This window comes from Dysidea avara, chromosome 10, assembly GCF_963678975.1.
Source record: "Dysidea avara chromosome 10, odDysAvar1.4, whole genome shotgun sequence".
Taxonomy (NCBI): Eukaryota; Metazoa; Porifera; class Demospongiae; order Dictyoceratida; family Dysideidae; genus Dysidea; species Dysidea avara.
Genome location: NC_089281.1, coordinates 14488169 through 14507119, shown reverse-complemented (window position 1 = coordinate 14507119; position 18951 = coordinate 14488169). Strand labels below are relative to the sequence as shown.

General features: G+C 38.2%; 3 protein-coding genes across 3 annotated transcripts; 2 read left to right on the top strand and 1 right to left on the bottom strand.

The window, feature by feature from the left end:
- Positions 1-17: 17 nt before the first annotated feature.
- On the top strand, positions 18-719 carry LOC136236785 (protein ZNRD2-like). The gene is made up of 3 exons (XM_066027020.1): positions 18-152; positions 223-406; positions 646-719. The coding sequence occupies exons 1-3, from the start codon at positions 18-20 to the stop codon at positions 717-719; spliced, it is 393 nt and encodes a 130-aa protein (XP_065883092.1).
- A 561-nt stretch (positions 720-1280) lies between these two features.
- On the bottom strand, positions 1281-9027 carry LOC136268494 (conserved oligomeric Golgi complex subunit 2-like). Its single transcript, XM_066063851.1, has 16 exons — positions 8776-9027; positions 6854-7000; positions 6647-6747; positions 4790-4904; positions 4560-4736; positions 4125-4373; positions 3938-4077; positions 3831-3886; positions 3654-3781; positions 3562-3603; positions 3444-3506; positions 2271-2343; positions 2005-2150; positions 1819-1952; positions 1589-1769; positions 1281-1472 (listed from the first exon to the last, which is right to left on the bottom strand). Exons 1-16 carry the CDS (start codon positions 8998-9000, stop codon positions 1347-1349), a joined length of 2103 nt encoding a protein of 700 aa, XP_065919923.1. The 5' UTR covers positions 9001-9027; the 3' UTR covers positions 1281-1346.
- LOC136268497 (putative FERM domain-containing protein FRMD8P1) lies at positions 9021-18942 on the top strand. The gene is made up of 13 exons (XM_066063854.1): positions 9021-9194; positions 10040-10210; positions 12018-12119; positions 12172-12230; positions 12283-12321; positions 12536-12660; positions 15356-15559; positions 17348-17489; positions 17937-18107; positions 18255-18352; positions 18401-18441; positions 18490-18567; positions 18675-18942. Exons 1-13 carry the CDS (start codon positions 9068-9070, stop codon positions 18815-18817), a joined length of 1500 nt encoding a protein of 499 aa, XP_065919926.1. The 5' UTR covers positions 9021-9067; the 3' UTR covers positions 18818-18942.
- Positions 18943-18951: the final 9 nt, after the last annotated feature.

Here is an 18951-nt window from a genome sequence, read left to right as displayed (position 1 = left end):
GCGCGCTATTATTTGCAATGGAGGAATTATCGGAGGAGCAGAGACTGGCGCTGGAGGAGAAGCGACAGAGGTCGGAAAAGATTAGTCGCTTAATGAGCCCGTACCTACTGAAGAGATATCGAATGTTAAACGAAAATTGTGCTGTCTGCGAGGTACGAGAAAAGGCCGCATTGCAAGTCACGTGATGGTTTATTTACTATTCATTTTTTACATTGTACTTAGAACATCCTACTGCAGTCACCACAAGGGCTGAAATATTGTGTCAATTGTGAAGAGGTTGAAAATGACAAGACCTACCCATCTAATAGTCCAGTACAGCAATACAGTAAACCAACAGGTGCCAGTCCACAAGCTGAACCAGTATTACTGGCTAAGTTACAAACAGCAGTAACCTCACTACATGAAAGTAGTTCAGTAGAGAACTCTATTCTACATTGTCAACTAATCAAAGCTGCAGCTGATGCACTACTAGCTGTTAGGAGATTGAATGATACACGTGACACTAGCTAACAACATGTTCCATCATCTAGCTAACAACATGTTCCATCATTTAGCTCATAACTGCAGTGATTTTTGTATTGTAGTATTTTTATAAATTTGTTACACATTCACATTGACATCACTAGTTCTATATTCTCACTATAGTCTACATCACAGAGTTCCCTCTATTGTTCACCACCTACATCATACATGCTAGACATGTTAAAGGGACAAAATAGTTGTTTCATGATTATTACTAATAATGCATTATTTCATGAAATAACACGCACTCTCAAGTGGTATAATATATGTCCCACAGCCTGTACTTGTGTTTGAATAAACCTTACAAATTCTATCATTTCTTACAGCAGATGGGCAGGAAGATGTAACCCACTACACTAGAAATGTAGTAATCCAGCTATGATGAGTTCACTTGAATTCCTGCATATTTGTGTAACACTGCCACCTGCAGCTGTTAATGTGGACATAATCCATATGTAGCTGAAAGTCCTATTAGTACATATGTAAATTGACCAGGAAAATCAGGATACTAGCTATTAGAGTATGTTCATGTTGAGCTCATTACTTGAACAAATTACAAAAAAATAATAAATAAAATGCAGCCCTTTCCCACATTACAAGTGGCCTCTTCACACCATTACTGCCAGCAATTAACTGAAATGTTATTTCTCATAAGAAATAGTTTTCTCAGGAATCAGCATGAGCATTCGTCCCATATTACACATTACCAACATTAGTACACAGGCCCCAAGGTGTCTATATGTCCAACAAGTCACCTATTAGATTGGTATTGCTTCACTGTACATGATAATGGTGTTGTTACAAATGTGATACAATTACTACTGCTAACTCCTTGTACTAGTGTCTGTGGAGGAGAGTGCTAGTTCTTTGGCATTAGCAGCTAACTGTAGTAGCTGTTGTAAAGCAGTTGACTGGGTGACTGATTTATCCACCATGGGAAGTTGCTCTACCTGTACAACAATACAACAGTCGCTATACTCAATCTGTTGTCAATCTCCCCCACCCACACAACACACATGGAAATTTCCTTTCTACCTAGGGTTCCCAGCAACCATGGGGAAGTTACCTCATTAACAAAAGCCTCAGCATCTAATGATAGTTGTAGTCTGATTTTATCATCGTCACTCATATCACTGCCACTGATCCCAGGAGTATCCTGGGACTTGCGACCACGTTGTTTCAGCTTCTTTAAACTATCCTCAGTACGTTTAACTGACATTAGCACATCAGATATGATTGCCAAGTATCTATAACATACACTATCCATTAACACTCCCAGTAAGTATCTGAACTTACTTCTCACTAACAGTAGAAAGTGTGTCTCTACAAATATCATCTCTTAGATCACACTGTAGGGACACCTCTCCAGTTAGTATTAGTTGAAGAGGCTTCAATACAGCACCAACATAAGCTGAAGGTTTACTGGGGACCTGCAATAGGACATATTAACAGTTACACAACTATGCCTCAATATATATATACCTCCTTGTTGGTACGTCTATATAGTCGAGGGATTGTGTGTGTGGGATCAAGATTTGCGCAACACTGTTTGGACACATTCTGAATCACTGTCCCTTTCAAATTGGGAATCAGTGACAACAATTTCTGAGTTGCCTCCATCAGTCCATCTACAATAGAATAAATATGTCATAATGATAGTGTTCTCACGACACCCAACGATTACACACACAGCGATCATGTCCCCTTACAATTCATACCAGAGTGACATGTGTGTCATTAACACTTACTGAAGAATTGATCCTTTCCTGTCACACTGTGTGGAATCTTGTCTTCTATACTACTGCTATACAAATCATTCACCTAGTTCAATAGAACAAGGAAATCAATTGATTGCAATGCCCACAGCATGCAACATGGAATATAAAAGGAATCAACTTGCTGCTGAAATTCATCTTCCAAACGTACAAGAAAGAAATAAAGAGACAAAATATACAGAGATGTTTAAGGTATGAGTTACCCTAACTAACTAGCTAGCTACATCAATATATTCAGCTAATGTACATGTATGTGTGCATAACATTTGATATTATATGACTGATATTTCCTATAGGCAATCCTACTGGTTGTACCACTATTCTACATTGTGCAGTGTAACGCTGCACCACTGTGTGATTCTACACAATCCAGTGATGTTAGTTGTTCCGACATCACTTCATTAATGTCAAAATTTCTTGAACGATGTGATAACTGTAATGACAAACAAGAGTGCCAACTGGAAGGTGAAGAATTGTTATCTTACAGGAAAACAACTGTAGACATGAGGGCTGATTTTAATTTGAGATGGGATACAGAAAACACTTTCTTTGAGAACCAAAATGCCACCAGCCGTGCCAAAATTACTGGAGAGAGCAGTAACTCTCTTTGTCAATGGAGCTATGAAGTAGAGCATGACGCCAACCGCTATCCACAGTATATTTATCAGGCAAAGTGTAACAGCAGCACGTGTACTGGTTACAATGGGAAAACGTGTACTTGTAAGGCAATATCTTATTTGATGCCAGTGTTGAAAAGGCAGTCCTGTAACCCAGCAACAGGTGTACAGTACTGGAATGCAGTTAATGTTGCAGTGACCACAGCCTGTGTACCAATACTAGAGTAACTTAGCAATCAGGACCAGTCTCGGACATTCGATTAGGCATAGAGAATTTAATTATCAAATTGTGCACACGTATATTATTAACAATGTAATATCGTTTATTCATCATCCTATTAAGTATCCAGAACACTAGATCAGTGATAATTAACAAGTAGTTGACAAGCGTGTGGGTGGTTGGGGATGGACTAACTAATACTACTAAACATAATTCATAATATTTCCGAGGATAAACCATTAGTATGAGCACCCCTCCTCCCCATACACGATTGCAATTGTTCACTAATAATGACAAGCTACCACTTACTAATTCACTAATCAGATAGCAATCACTGATTGCTCCGACTGCTTGATTGACACTCAATACCACCTTTGTATCATGTAACCATAGTAACAGTTAAGATATAACCATAGAGCACACTTACATCACTGTCTACATCCAGCCAGACTGCAAGACGCGTCAACAACTGTAGTGAGGAAGCTATACAGGTGCAATATTCAGGTGCTACAACAATACCTGTACTGTAAGCTTCCAAAACCTGTGTACCAATGGTGTTACGTACACACCATCCTCCCAACAACGACACACACTACGCCATGTTGCTGCAAATGGCTCCAACTTGAAATGAGGTGGTACTTGGGTTGCTATGGTGGTGATGTAACCAGCAAGTGTGGAAGGTCACATGATACTCACCTGGCTCACATGAGCCAGACAGGATACCTTCTACATGTCCGGCTATCTCTTGAAATCTAAAAGAAATAGCAGAAATTTATAAATAGTATCATGGGTGGGTACCTAACCTTATTTGATAGTAGACAGGGAAGCTCCACTTGTTAAGAAAGCTGCTATAACTAGTATGGCTTCTCAGCCTCTGTATACTGTCTTTAGTAGCACAGAGGGATTCAAACTGACCAATGAAATCATTCGTTTTCTTGTAGTTCTACAAGAAGGTGAAAAGTACCATAAATAGTGACAGCACAGGGTTACCTTATAAAACACATCTGGATTGCCTGAGGCAAATATGATGCTTAACCGTGTTTCAATTCCACGAACAACCTCAGGAAAAACTGCATTGACTAGAAAATCAAATCCTTGCTGATTTGGGTGGGTGTGGCTGGAGGTGTGGCTAACAGCCTGAAGCAATGACTGACAGTGTGCAGGAATGAAGTTTAACACTTCAGCATAAAGCAGGGATAAGTCTTGAGATTTAGAATTGAAATTCCTACTGGTGAGAACCTGAAAGACAAGTATGTAACACAATATACAATTCAGTCTCATAGTGATGACACACAGTGACACAGAGTAACATACTATGGCACAATGAATGACACACAATGCCACATACGACACACAGTGATACACAATGACATAGTGACACATGATGGCACACAGAGTGACACATGGTAATTTGGAGGGACTTACCCCATCCATATAAGGAGTCACCACTTGACGACAGAACAATTCTTCTGCTGTTTGTTGTTTACCAATTGCAGCGTACGTCTTCAGACACTGAGCTAGTTTGTCAGGACTAGCAGAAATGTGTGATATGAACATCTTCTCCAGTTTGGACTCCAACACTTGATCAATGGAACGAATACGCTACATCACACACTGGTCAACATGATGATTATAACTCAACAAACAAATATTACCGGTTCCAACATCTTGATCATGGGATGCTGGTTGCTAAGTGACATTAGATACTGCAAACGGCTGAATTCACTAGCCACTCGATCCTGTATAATCCCAGTGAACTGTCCTGATATGCTGTAAGAGATAGCACTCACAGGCCCCTTGTAACATGGGTCAGTTGTTATAACCAGTACTGCATAGAGCCCTTAAACACCAGACTGCAAGTGTATGCTGAAAATCCATAATCGGTTTCAAATTGCTTATTTGATACCAGTGTTCAAAGAAGCCAATTTCTAATTTTTGGAAAACAATTAATGCCAAAATTATGAATTTGTTAAGAATTGAGATACATTTTTGTTAGTTTTGGTAACATTTTCTTGCCAAATTTGGAAAATGTTTTTGCCAATTTTGGTAATATTACCATAGGCATACCATTGACAAATGTGGCAACTTGTGACATCCTACAAACCTTACCGCAAATGGTATAATAATAATAACTACTCTACTTAAAAATTGAGCCAGATTAGTGTGGTTAGTATTGACAACAATTTCTAGGCTTAAATGTGTTGTGAATGGTTGATCCAAGTGTGCATGTTGAAGTACGTTTTGTGGCCATCACCACCACTACACTGGGTCTCCATGAATGAGCTGTTTTTAAAAATAGAAATCCTAATTTAATCAGCTCTCATCTTTTTACAGTAGCTAGCTACTTCCTGAACAATATATTTTGAGGGAATTTGGAGGCTTTTAATAGAGCTCAGATGAACACTATTATGAGTGTGTGCATGCATGCACGTGCATGTTTACAAAACATATATACTTGAAATTTTTTGTTGATTTCAGGTTTTGGGGATTAACAACAAAAATGAAATATTATATATTTTGAAAATCCACGAAACATTTTAATTAGGTAACATTGTTCAACCTCGAAAATTTTGCCCCTCGAAATCAGGCCCTGCATGGCCTATTCTATTATGCTTTTAAGCAGAGCTTAAAAAATCAAGCCTATTACCAAATTTCCTCGTATAAAAGTCGCATTTGATTAAACACCTGTCTTGATTATAAGCCAGGGGGTTTCCAGCACCTTTGTAAAATAAACGCCTGGTCTCAAATAGAGGCCCGGCTATTACTTCAGTCTACTGTTAATGGCTTCCTTGTTGCTGCTGCTTCTTCATGCTTGAGTTTAGAGCCTTCTGAGGGATGAAGATACAAGTAGTCACTTGAGTAGTCCGGGCGAGTCCACATGCATGCAGAGATGTATGATACAACTATTTTCCAATCATTCTAATCCTTGCCTATACCTGTTTATACATTCAATTCAACACACTGTATCACTGTTTTCTAGGCTTACCATTACAGTAATGCTGTTCTACCACCACCCAAATTCGATTAAATGCTGGGAGTCAGTCGGACCAATACAAAATAAACACCTGGTCTCAAATAAAGGCCCTATTTGTTGGTCAAAAATGCTTGGAAGGAAATAAAAGCCTGGGCTTTTACATGGTATACTCAAAATTATGCTTTCAAAATCAAGGTTATGCTCAAGAAATGGCTATTTTAATAAAGCACATTAGTGTTTCCTGACTGCTGTATTAGAGTAAGTGACTGCTCTATTAGAGTATTTCAATCTTATTTTCGCAAAGTGTAACTAAGAAATAGTTAATTAATTGTATCTAAATATTATTGATCATTTGCTTTCTTTCAGGTGCGCGCATTGCGCATTTTAATAAAATTTTCAAATCATTGTATAGCTATGAAGGTACCACAAAGGCTACACTACAGTACTTGTATGACTTCATAAAGTTCATATTCACATGACTACCATAATACGAGCAGCAGTTTACAAACTCTTAAACAACACAAAGTAGTTCTCACACCTTTCAGAGTCATCCAGTGATGATGGAGTCTGGTGTAGCTGTAGCAGTGTTTCCAACATGGCGACTGATTCAGTAACTGACAAAAGGTTATTGAGCAATGCCTAACAACATATCAATAAATTACATCACTATGGTAAAAACATGTCATCACAATGGAAGTACCTACTCAACTGCATGTTGTGACAACAAAAGTATTAGGGGAATTACCTTCTTATCCCTCAGCTCAGCACGATATGTCAGTCTGGTTTCCATTGAACCAATGGCAGTATCAAGTGACAGTTTTAAAGACATCACTTCTTCTTTCAGTTGCCCCAGTGGAGTGATCAACTCCTCTATTGCTTTATCTACTCCAATCTGTACAAAATCAAACCTTAATTACATTATAGAAATAGCTATGTCTTAATAATGGCAACAGCTGCCCTATTTAAATGTTAGCTAAAGTCTTTGCCAATGATTTGATAAGCCAAGGCTTTAGATTATCAAATAACAACAGTCACTTAATGTACAGTCCAAACTATTCCATATAAATTGAGCCTTACTAGGAGGACCTTATGTACAGTGTTGGGCAAGTTACTTTTTAAAAATAACTAGTTACATATTACTTGCAACTGAACTATTTAGTTACAGGTACATATTACCCATAAAAAGTAACTATAATAATATTACATATTATATTACTTTGTGTCCACAGCGTTAAGCTGTCACGTGTGAAACTACCACCTTATCACGTGTGAAACTACCACCTTATCACGTGACATAATTGTGTTATTGGACAGTGTACAAATCTTAGTTACAAGTAAGAAGCTGGTGAATAAGCTTCATTCAGTAAGCTTCATTACTTTGTTGTGGCTAGGCGTTACTCAGAGGATTACTAACGAGATTAGTAACTTTGTTACTTTTAGTAATAATATTACATAATATTAGACTCGTTACAGTAACTATATTACTTAGGTAACGCGTTACATTTGTAAGTAAAGTAACTTGAGTTGTATTACCCGTTTTACCTGTTTTTATAGCGTATTTCGTCATATTACTTAATTACCACAAAAGTAATAATATTACATAACGCGTTATATAAGTAACGCGTTACTCCCAACACTGCGTATGTACATACATACCAGCTAGAATATCTAGATACTCTAATAAAACAGTCATACAGTAAGACTACTCTATTAAAGAATCACAAACAATCACATTGCCACATTTCAATAATGCAGTTTAACACAGTGATCAATTTCTAATGAGTATATAATATGTGACTGGCTGGACACTGCTCAGAAGCACAATGTACAACCTTTATGAACATAATAGTCTTATACCTGCTCAGTACTATAGTATAGCCTCACTGAAAATGCATGTATACTGTAAAATTGAGTGTGAATATAATTGTATTGGGTACTATAAGCAAATCATTATTCACTGGACACCTCACCGAATCCCTGGAAACTACCTGGTGTTCAGATAATACTAATCTGGTATTCAGTTTGCCAACTATGGAAGACTAGTAATGAGGTGTAACCAGTAAGTTTGACAGCTTTACATGTTGGTACATATATCACATGACAACACCACACTACCTATAAATAAATTATTTGTTTCCAATCCTACATCCAGGCATATTTCCATGCGGGCAGGCAGTCCATTATAAAATCGGCTGCATTGCAAGCCAATACAATATTTTCCTGAGCATAGCCATAGCAAACTGTATAAAAATATAGTTATTTCCATCTTTTAAGTGACTAATAACACAATGACATGTGAGCTGACACTTTTTTTATAAGGCTGTACAGTATGCAAGAGAAACCAGAAAGTAATGGAAGAATAAGGAAGTTGACTAAAGGAATCAACTCTACAAACAGATCATAATAAGCTGAAGTGTTCCATTTGCTACAGTAATAGCCTGATCATGTCCGTGTAGGATGCAGCCTCACAAGGAGATCAGTTGGAATATAGTTAGGTGACCACACCATAAGAAAATGCTGTTAGGAATAATGAACATGCACATACCAATTCAAAATCTGACCAGTTTTAAAATGCTGGAAGCTGTGCATTGCATAGCATGACCAGTATTATTTACCATAGATTTACACTCAACATCAGATAGTCTAATTGAGGCATCTGGAACTTACCAGGTTGGATGATAATTTGACGAAGTCAGCATAATCGTGATTGATCAATTCCACCATGGCGCTCTTCAGCGTCTTAAAGTACGAGTCCAAATCATTGCGGAGTGTCTCTATGGATACTCTCTTTTTACTGGAGCTAACAAACTCATCCACGGAGAAATCATCTTCTAACAACACAGCGATAGGGAAGCACAGTGGATGAGGGTGCTCTGGCAAAGTGAAACTCATCGTGCGCTCTATTTGGAAATATTTGGTACATTTTTGTGCGAATAATTAGCTACAAACAAACCCAGTGATGGTTGAAGTGCAACGCCCGACCACCCTGGAGTCAGCGACCGGCTACGGATCAGGGAGAGACAACAGAAATGACCACTTGTTTAGTTCTTCAAGTTCTCCTGGTGAAGAGAGTGCGAGAGCGAAACGTGAGCGTGATGTGGCGTTTATATTTTGCGACCATTGCAGCTCGATAGAATTATAGATAATATACCTACTGACAGTAGGTATACTATCTATGATAGAATATACTATCTATGAGCTAACCTATCAGCTAATTTCTCCTCTAGCGTTTTATGATAAACATAAAAATGGGTGGTGTTTTTCATTGTGTTAGTTTAGGATTAGTTTGTAGTGCTTTCCATAAATGGAAGGTATAATATTTGCTGATGTAGCAAAGGCTAGAGGTGTGTGTTAGCTAATGGCCCTATGGCTTTTGAAAATTGATGTTTGTGTTTGTGTAGTATAGTTTTGACCATTGACACAGGGTCCTTTCACTTTCAATAGAAGCGTCTTAGCCGAAATATTATTCTATTACTAAAGTTGTTCTGAGGGACCCAGACTGGTACACTTATGCTTGAGAACCAAGCCTGTTAAATTGTCAAAAAGCCTCAGAGTACTGTTTAGGGATCGATCACCTGGTCCGGGATTTTTTTCTGCATTCAGCAATTTCATTGTTAAGATATATTCTTATAACCTGCTATACAGGCTTTATTGCTATTGCCAGTCCTATTAGTAACAAGTTTAGCTATAGTTCATGATCTACTGTACATCAACCACAGACGTATAGCCATACTATTAGTCTCTTGAGAACTTCCATGAAAGTGGAGACAACCATTACATATCACTTGTTTGAACAAATTTGTTACCAGGATGTGGATGTTTTTACTGAAAGTCCCTGGGTCAAAAATGTATAGTCTGAGCATGCAAAACTAATGTGTGTTACATAGTGATGCAGTATCCTCAATGACATAATATGCCATTTAATTGACAGCGGTAAAGTTACGGGTATGGACGATGGACCAACAACAGTACACATTAGAGTTCACTACAGGTAGTCGTACTACAGCTGGACAAATACAGACTGAGATGATTCATCGATTGGGACTACCTGCAAATGATGGTGGAAAGTACTTCTCTGTGTGGTTGACTTCACCACATCTACGTGAGGAGCTACCCCTTATCTCGCTAGTCAACTGGTTTTTTCAAGTGTGGGGTAGTAGAGAAATTAAAAAGCTTTTGGTAACCTTCACCAATAGAATTTTGTTACCAGGCAGAACATTAATTATTTTGTGACACATTTTCTGTCACTAGAAATGATGTGTGTACTTAGCAACAGTTTTGTCCCAAATATTAATTACTGCATCATCATTTGTGCTAATTGTTTTGGTTGGCAGTCAACAAAACGGGTGGAAGTTACCAGATGGTTTTCCTCACGTACACTCTTGAAATCCAGCTGACTCGCAAGACTACTACCTCACATAAAAGAGTTGAACGATAGTACAACTATCACTGTCCACGAATGATAGTAACTTTTATATCACAATAGCGATGGTATCACAATATTACTGCTATATAGTTATGTATTAGACACTCAACCTCACCATGAATAATCCAATTACACACCATAATGCATGTATCTGCTTTTCTTACACTCCACTGGTAAAAGTTGTTATGTATTACATTTGTCATCTTTGTCGTGCATGTTCTACTGGACTTTCACAGTTACTTTAACTTTAACAATATCATGTCTACTTTTTTGACTAAGCACAGATATACATAATTTATCATGATAGTATGATAGTCATACTATCATAATCACAATTGTTACTATCACAATGATTGATAGATCATAATTATCACTCAGCTCTATTATAACAGCGTCAATATATATGAAGTACTAATTACTTATATAATTAAATTGTGTGTGTGTAGTGAGTCACTGGAAGCACTTGTCACTGGCTTTCAGTATGATTTTATGTACTGAGAAATAAATAAATGACTAGAAATTTTTCCAGGACAAATTTTGAAACTTGGATTTGTCTTGCAAAAATTGGATGGGTATACAAAAGGCCTTGAGCTTTATATTTATAATTCTGGCTAATGGCAGTTATAGTTCTGGTTAATGGTAGGTGTTATGTCACTGGTTGGCTAATGCAATACAGGACTTAAAGAAAACTGGAGTATGTACATGACTTGCCAACCTTGCAACCATGCAATGCTTTGCACCATAGAAAATATGTACCGCATACTGGGATTCACATGTTATTGTTTATGCACTGGTAGTTAAAGGCCGGACTTTGAGTGGTTGTGTCCTGCTATATGCACTGTTACGTACTTCATGAACTCATCTTGATGATTTCCTTTCCACTATTGCATTGGGTGATGAGTATTATCAAACCACACCGCTGTGGCTGTGCAAGTATGGCATCATTGTTTTGTTTATATACCTGGCTAGTGATAGAATTGCTATGCGTGAAATAGTGTTTCATTGGTTTTGCCTAGAAAAATAAGTGTTTTTACAAAAACAAATTACATCAAATTAATCTTTACGCAAAGCACAATCTAAATAAATATCTAGTGATCCCAAGCAATCCTCAAATTCACTGGTTTGCATCACCTAGAAGTGCCTAAAGGTGCTATTTCTAAAGACCATGACATGTCTAAAGACCATGACATGGTACAGGTTTGTTTTTAGTGTTAACTAACTAAACTAAGTCCACAACAATTGAAGATTTGCATACAAGAGGTTTGTGAATTAGATCAAAACTGTGGACTAATGGACCTGCACCTGAGATATTTCACACCTGTAGTGAGCATTAATGCATGCCCACATTGACGCCTTAATTTAAATCCCAGTATGTATTATGATTGTATATATATTATCCTGTTAATTACCTTTAAGTAGTTTGTCACTGAAATTTCTAGCCACACAACATTAACAGCGCTAATGAGCTTTCTTGATTTTATAGAACTTCAATTAAAGTCACACCATCATCCTTGTCGGTTGTTCAAGAAATGGAAGGAATTTCTTACACTGTACACAACATGTGATTTTGACCACATTCATTCTGGTCAGTCCCTGCACCATGTTGTACTAAGTTATACCGAGTTACGTTGTTACAGATGAGCCTATTCTATCATTCCAGAGAAATGCATTTCTTAACCTCAAGGATGAAAGAAAGGTAAAGTGTGTATGAGTCATCTTATGTTGCTAACTATCTTGTGTTACTGTAGATCCTAGATGACAAAGTGATTAATTTGCTGTATGAAGAGGTCTGTGTTTATGTGCATGTAGTGTCTGTTTGTCTGTGTGATTGTTTGTTTGTTAACTAGTACAGTTCCTTCTGTGGGGTATTAGTCCTGTCCTCAGGAGTGTACCTGAGTAAGGTGGCTCATTTTCACTGGGTTGTTATTTAACAACCATCACCTCAGGGTTGAGGGTTCTAGTGTATCTTGTCACAGCTATAAATGTTCTGTTGTTATTCAGGCTAAATTCAATGTGCTACGGGGAAGATACCCAATCAATTCTGATGACTTGATATTTCTGGCGGGAGTCCAAGCTGCCATTCATGAGGGGGCGTGGTCCTCAGAACACACAGAACGATATTACCAGTAAGCTATACCTTTAATTAGTCCATTCAAGCTTGTCTTATTGCCGTCAATATTACTGTTGTGGATTACATAGTACCATATAACGGGTTTTTATAGTGAGGGATTAATTTTAACGTTTGGGGTCATTCGCTAAAACTTATAGTTCGTGGAAATTTTGGCACTATAATAGTAACGTTATCGCGTGATTTAGTTTAAGGTCTCAGTGCACATGACCCAAACTAACTAATGGCTCGAACTAAAAATAATCCTGCAGGCCTGCTAGCAAGGGTCCAGTTCTCTATTAAATCTTTCTCCCAGCCCATGCAGAGTATAGTTTAACGATGGATACGACCGGGGATGCGAAAAACAGCAAAGCAATGCAATGGTTGCGTGTACAATGCCATACAGCATAAATCGCTTTGTTTTCACTCGGCTAGTTGAAATTAAACTGGTTTTTGCTTGTTACAAGTGTTACATCAGCGTATATGTGTAGGTTAGAGACCTAGCACGAGGATCTTCGTGGATTTTAAAAACTGAGCGAAGCGAGGTTTTTAAAATACGCAAAGATCCGAGGGTGTGGTCTCTAACTGGCTTAGAAAATGTATGCATTATATATATGGGCATATAGGTGGAGTCATTGTGGGATTGGGTTATATGTCGTACTGAAATCGTCGTACAATGTTAAAATAATCACGGAAGACTGAACATGTTTTTGTTGAAGTGTTGAAAAAAAAACCGAAGCTCGCACCACTTCCTTTTGCAAGCTAGACTAATTGGATCTGGCACAGCTAGGAAACGGCAGTGATCGATATTGTCGAGCCGGGTTAGCGGTAGCCATTGCCTATGGCGTCACAGCAGTGTAAAGAACACATGTGTCGAAGAAGCAGCTTGTGTGGATGTATACGATGGGAACGAGTTGTCACAAGTTGTGCCTTCAGTGGCGCCACAGTAGCACGAAGAACATGCACAGTTTCTAATATGGACCACGCCCACATTACACGTAGCGAAAATAACGTTCTACAAGGAAGCTTACCTAGTTAGGTCTTGGTAAAGTCCATCCATAGTTTAATAGATGACGAAAACAGCCATAAAACACTCTAGAAACAGATGGGCGCTAAACAGAATTTTCTGTGATATTTTTGGGCTTCTCCGTTTATTGCGATAAACGTACGTACAACATTAGATTGTACCTCCCATAATCGAATTATTTTAGGTACGCCTATAAAATGAATAGAGTGGTTGACCACATGTTGGCCTGGGTGACTGGTCACACGTTAGATTGTACCTCCCATAATCGAATTCTTTTAGGTACGCCTATAAAATGAATAGAGTGGTTGACCACATGTTGGCCTGGGTGACTGGTCACCCACTACAGGCCTGATTATGCTTGGAGGGAGCATTGCAAATCAATGATCAAAAGTGAGATTTGTGATGCTTGAGGTCTTTTCTGCTAGCAGGTTACTAACCATTTTAAGAATCTGCTAGCAGGTCTCTTAGTGGATTTTAAAGACCTCATTATCCTCCAAAGATCAAAGTATATTATGCATACCGTTTTCTAATAATTAATAGTGAAATTTAAATTTTAGCATTGCCATTCAATCGCTAAATTTTCTGCTGCTATTTTAAATTTCGCGGGAAATTTCAGACGCTACAATAACCCATACTTTGAAACTTGGTCTTTGGTTAAATTATTTTTTCATCCTGTAGTAATGTAGTTAGTTTCAAGTTGCTTGGTACTCAGGGCAATAAGACCAGACCCAGTTGTTCTAGTAATTTTGTGTAATTCTCTTTGGGTGCCAGTAATTTTACAAGAGTTGATGTAAACAAATTGTGATGTCATTGCACATCACTAAGGCACTAGTGATGTCACATTTAGTAAACTAACAATAATAGACTGTTAAGTGATAAACAATCACCCCAATATGAACTGTGTACCTGGCAGCAGGCATTGTTGGGAATAATCATATGTATAAATGGGTAAATCTTTGGTAATGGAAATTGTGACAGCATCATGAGTATAACATAACTGGTTCCTGTAAGATGCTATGGACACAGGATGTGTTGTGAATTATAAACATGTATATAATATTATATAGTAGTAATGTGTATGTGTAATTGTGTGAATTGAAGCCTTTTGATTTGGCTCCAGAATAAGTGACTGTGTTTGTAACATCAAACAAATTCCTATAGACATTAGAGACAGGATATATGTGTTGTGGATACATTAATTTTGATATGGATCTTTAATCATGCAATGTGTGAGTGAAGTGCTGAAGCCTTTTGATGGCCAAAATAAGTGGCTTCGATAGTGTATCAGCAAACAGGTTCCTTTGGAGTACGTGGTTAGGTTATGTTATGAAATGCCAAAACACATCAAATTTTGGAAATGGGGCATTAGTAATGTGTGAGGGTATGAAGTCTTTATATGGAATAGATGTCTGTGATGGTATCCTGAGGAAGTAACCATTTTTATCTGATATACTGTAGGCCAGTACATTTGTCACTGAACACCATACTACACCAGGGACAAACATCCTTACACTTAAGAAATGTGTGCAGACAAATGTAGTGTTTAAATTTTGAATATGTAAGGTATTCTAGATCAACACTTGGGGTTTAGGTTCCTTGTGGGTCCCTATAATGGTATGGTATGTCATTGGAATGACATTTAATTGCCTATGTGTTAGCTTGACATCTATTTATCTATACTGCACAGGAATCGTTTGAAGGAGTACTTTCCTCTGCACATGGTTAAGGGTGGAGCTAAAGGAATGATTGCTAAGTTGTTCCGGTCGTCATCGCAACCATCACTAGAGGGACAGCTGGTGACAGCTCATCGTGAGGCATCGAAACGTACTCCTGACAGATGCCACCTACAGCAGAGATACCTGCAACTGTGTAGGTCCATGTCATATTACGGGTGAGTGGCATGACACTTGTACTATTACCATAATACCATGTGGTGGGCAGGGTTTTCTAATTGGGGCCAAACTGACTTAAAGATGTCTGGAAAACACAGTATCGTATGCATTAGGAAGTATAATATACAATATACTAGGCTTTAATATTGGCAAAAAATTGGGTGCCACTAGATTCAATTGCATACACCCAGCCACTTCAAGTATATAGGCTGGATACTGTTCTTAGTCAGCCTACCTGAGGCTCTTCTACGAACACTTTCAGGTAAGCTGTTCTTAGTTGATGCCCCCCTCACCTCTGACTACAGGAGAATTGTGTTTTGTCTGGAAGTCCTAGAAAACCCACTGGCACACAGTATTCTGAGGGGGAGAATTTCTTATCTTGTAATGATCCATATAGTTAAAATATTTACTTTTACAGATATCATCAATACCAAATAATTACCATCTAGCTGTATAGCCTGTAGGTACTGATAAAATCCATGAGCAAAATTTACACACACGCGCGCACACACGCACACACACACGGAACATCAATTCTCTACAGAAATACAGTAGCTATGACTCAGCATTATGGCCCTCTCTGTAAAACAGCAGTGAGCTACTACTACTTGTTGGCTTCCCTTGATGGAGATGCAAACAAGCTACAGTATTAGGGATCACTTTACTTTTACCCACAGATATGTCATGTCAGACATAACTGATCATGATGTGATAGTTCATGAATGATGTAATCATATAGTATTTGCAGTTCAAAGGCTACACTACACTTTACAATAGGATGTACTTGGTGTACTCAGAATAGGATGTATTGTATGTACCATTATTCATTAATATTATTTTACTTTTATATACGCATGAACTTTGTGATGTACATATTGATGGGTCACTGAAACAGGAAGTGGTTGGCAATCCCCCAATTGTGTTTGGTTGGTTTTACATCTTGTGGTGCCCTTTGACCTTGAGTAGTCCAGTAATATCTGTTGTTACAGGTGTGTAGTGCCAGGGTTATCTAGCCTTTGCCCCTACTATGAACTCTGAATTGGATAGGTCTGTTAATGTGGGTACTTGAGGACACCCACATAATCCGGACACTTCACTGAACTGGCTTCCTTTTGAGCTCCTTGTGTAGTGTGCGAAATAACTTTTCAGACATCAAGCGATTTGACTGGACTTTTTAACTTTTGTTGTTTCTTCTTTCCTGTGTTTCTACCAGCTTGAATGTTGTACATAGAGCTGATTACTACTCAACCACTTGTAGTATTTTAAGTTAAGGTCACAAAATATCCCTTAGTACATAAACTGACCTGGAGAACACCTTCATAATCAGGACAGGTCCAGTCCCTGTGTAGGAATAGGTTAGCTAGCATACTAATTTCCTTTGTAACTGGAGGGAAAAGGATAAATCTGTGGTAGCTAGGGAGACAGGATGTACCTGTTTGAGGAGGCAGGATAGGCTGGTTATCACTTCCCAAATTAAATATGTTGTTTATACAATTTAATTTGATTTATCTAATTGCCTTGCAAATAAATGAACTGGTGATTAGGCTTCCCATATAATGTAAGTCCTTCTGGATGCAAGGAGATTGGAGAACTGATTGTACACCACACTCCCTTTCAAAGTGCCTTTAAAGCCTGCAGTTACATACTGTTTGGGTGCTTATCAGCTGGTACTGCTATTGAACCAAATTTCTAGCCCTTGTGTTAGCATTTATGAATTATCAACCTATTTGAAGGTCAAGGTTAACATAGTGTACCCACTGCTGTGATGGTGCCATTATTTTTAACAGGTCGGTGTTGTTCAAGGGTCAGATAGAGCGTCGTTCATCAGTTACCAGTCCTGTTAGCAGTGTACTAGGATACTCTGATCGTCCTGTTGTGGTTGCCATTAACACTGAAGCAATACACATCATCAACAATGATTCCCCAGCAGTAAGTGACATCAAGGGGAATACCCTTGTGGTGTAATAGTGTGTGGTCAAGGGATGCACACACGCCCACCTATTTAGACTCATAGTTCCATATTAACCATAACTTGAGGTCATTTGATGAGTAGACTGTTGTACTCTTACCATTACTGAAATTGTTTACTAGCATGATGCAGGGGAGGCTGGTCATGCATCATAACCCTATGAGATGTGATTACATAAATGAGCATGACACCAGGTGTTATATTAGCTAGGAAAGCAATGTGTTATGCTGAGAAGATGTGTAAGGACCCCTGGGACACACAACATGGACCATCTTTAGAATATTTGATTGAATGAGTTCAACATCTCTTTGAGATCACAAGTTGTACAACGACACCTCTGGTTCACTCTAATGAGAGTTATTTACTCTCATTGCTGTTTCATGATGTCATGTGATGTTCCTGTTTAGGAGGTGATGCTGTTCCTACCTTATGATCAGATGTCATGGTGTTTCATTGAGTGCCAGGAGGAGGGGGATGGATGCTTCAGCTCTCTAATGATAGAGTTTGACTCTGTGGTTCACTACCCTGATAACAGTGAGCAGAAAGTGGTGAAGCGATTACAAATCTTCACAAGACAAGTAAGCTTTATAAGGGACTTACTGGACAGTTTGGAACTTTAACCAAGTGTATGGATTGTGTAGAAAAGTCCGTATTAATGTCGGATTAAGTAGTGGCCACTATTGCATTTTGTTAGTGAAGTAGCTAGTAACCTATTACTGCTACAGGCTCCAATGATGGATGCCATGATTGCTCGATGTGTCGGTGAACTAAATCTACAAGAGGACAGTCTGAAAAAGCTGAGAATAGAACAGACAGGAACAGAGTAAGTGTCCTACTATCAAGTAGTCTAAAATTATGATCGTCTTTACAGGCATCTTCCACCATCTTCATGCTGTTCAATAACCCCAGAAGGTTTGTTGGTACGGAAAGTTCACAACATTATGTCTTCTGTCTCTTTAGGTCAACCTGTTGTTAAACAAAAACAATTACTCAATCACAAAGAAGAAAAATTAATTTGTGAAGTCAGGACTCCAGATGGTAAGCAGTACTGTGTACATGTCATTGAGAAAAAAATTCTATCATGCTATATACTGAATCCTTTGTGTATCCTCAAATATTCATAATGTTGTGAAATGTATTTGTAGGTGAGGTGTTTCCCCAGCGTCGAGGCAGCTTCACGTTGTCACGTCCATTTAAGAAAAAGGAATCAACAAAGAGACAGAAAGCTGAAGGAACCACATCTCCACTAATGACTGGTAGCCAACATTCCATTACCACTGAAATGTAAACACTAACAGCCTCATATGAAAAAGTGTATATTATTTCTGTGTATTCAAAAGATGCTGTGCTATATATAGTTTCTGGTTGTTATATTGTGACGTCATCCTATATATCCGGTTTAGAGTTATAAAAGACCGTTCT

Excerpts from the sequence above, each read along its gene's own strand:
- LOC136268494 (XM_066063851.1), bottom strand. The coding sequence starts at position 9,000 with ATGAGTTTCACTTTGCCAGAGCACCCTCATCCACTGTGCTTCCCTATC. Across the intron at positions 3,507-3,561 it reads GGCTGGATGTAGACAGTGAT|GTGGTATTGAGTGTCAATCA; the intron begins GTAAGTGTGCTC and ends CATGATACAAAG. Across the intron at positions 2,344-3,443 it reads GCTATCTGATTAGTGAATTA|GTGAATGATTTGTATAGCAG; the intron begins GTAAGTGGTAGC and ends CTATTGAACTAG.
- LOC136268497 (XM_066063854.1), top strand. The coding sequence starts at position 9,068 with ATGGTTGAAGTGCAACGCCCGACCACCCTGGAGTCAGCGACCGGCTAC. Across the intron at positions 12,322-12,535 it reads TTAATTTGCTGTATGAAGAG|GCTAAATTCAATGTGCTACG; the intron begins GTCTGTGTTTAT and ends GTTGTTATTCAG. Across the intron at positions 15,560-17,347 it reads AGGTCCATGTCATATTACGG|GTCGGTGTTGTTCAAGGGTC; the intron begins GTGAGTGGCATG and ends TATTTTTAACAG.
- LOC136236785 (XM_066027020.1), top strand. The coding sequence starts at position 18 with ATGGAGGAATTATCGGAGGAGCAGAGACTGGCGCTGGAGGAGAAGCGA. Across the intron at positions 153-222 it reads AAAATTGTGCTGTCTGCGAG|AACATCCTACTGCAGTCACC; the intron begins GTACGAGAAAAG and ends CATTGTACTTAG. Across the intron at positions 407-645 it reads AGTAACCTCACTACATGAAA|TCTACATCACAGAGTTCCCT; the intron begins GTAGTTCAGTAG and ends TTCTCACTATAG.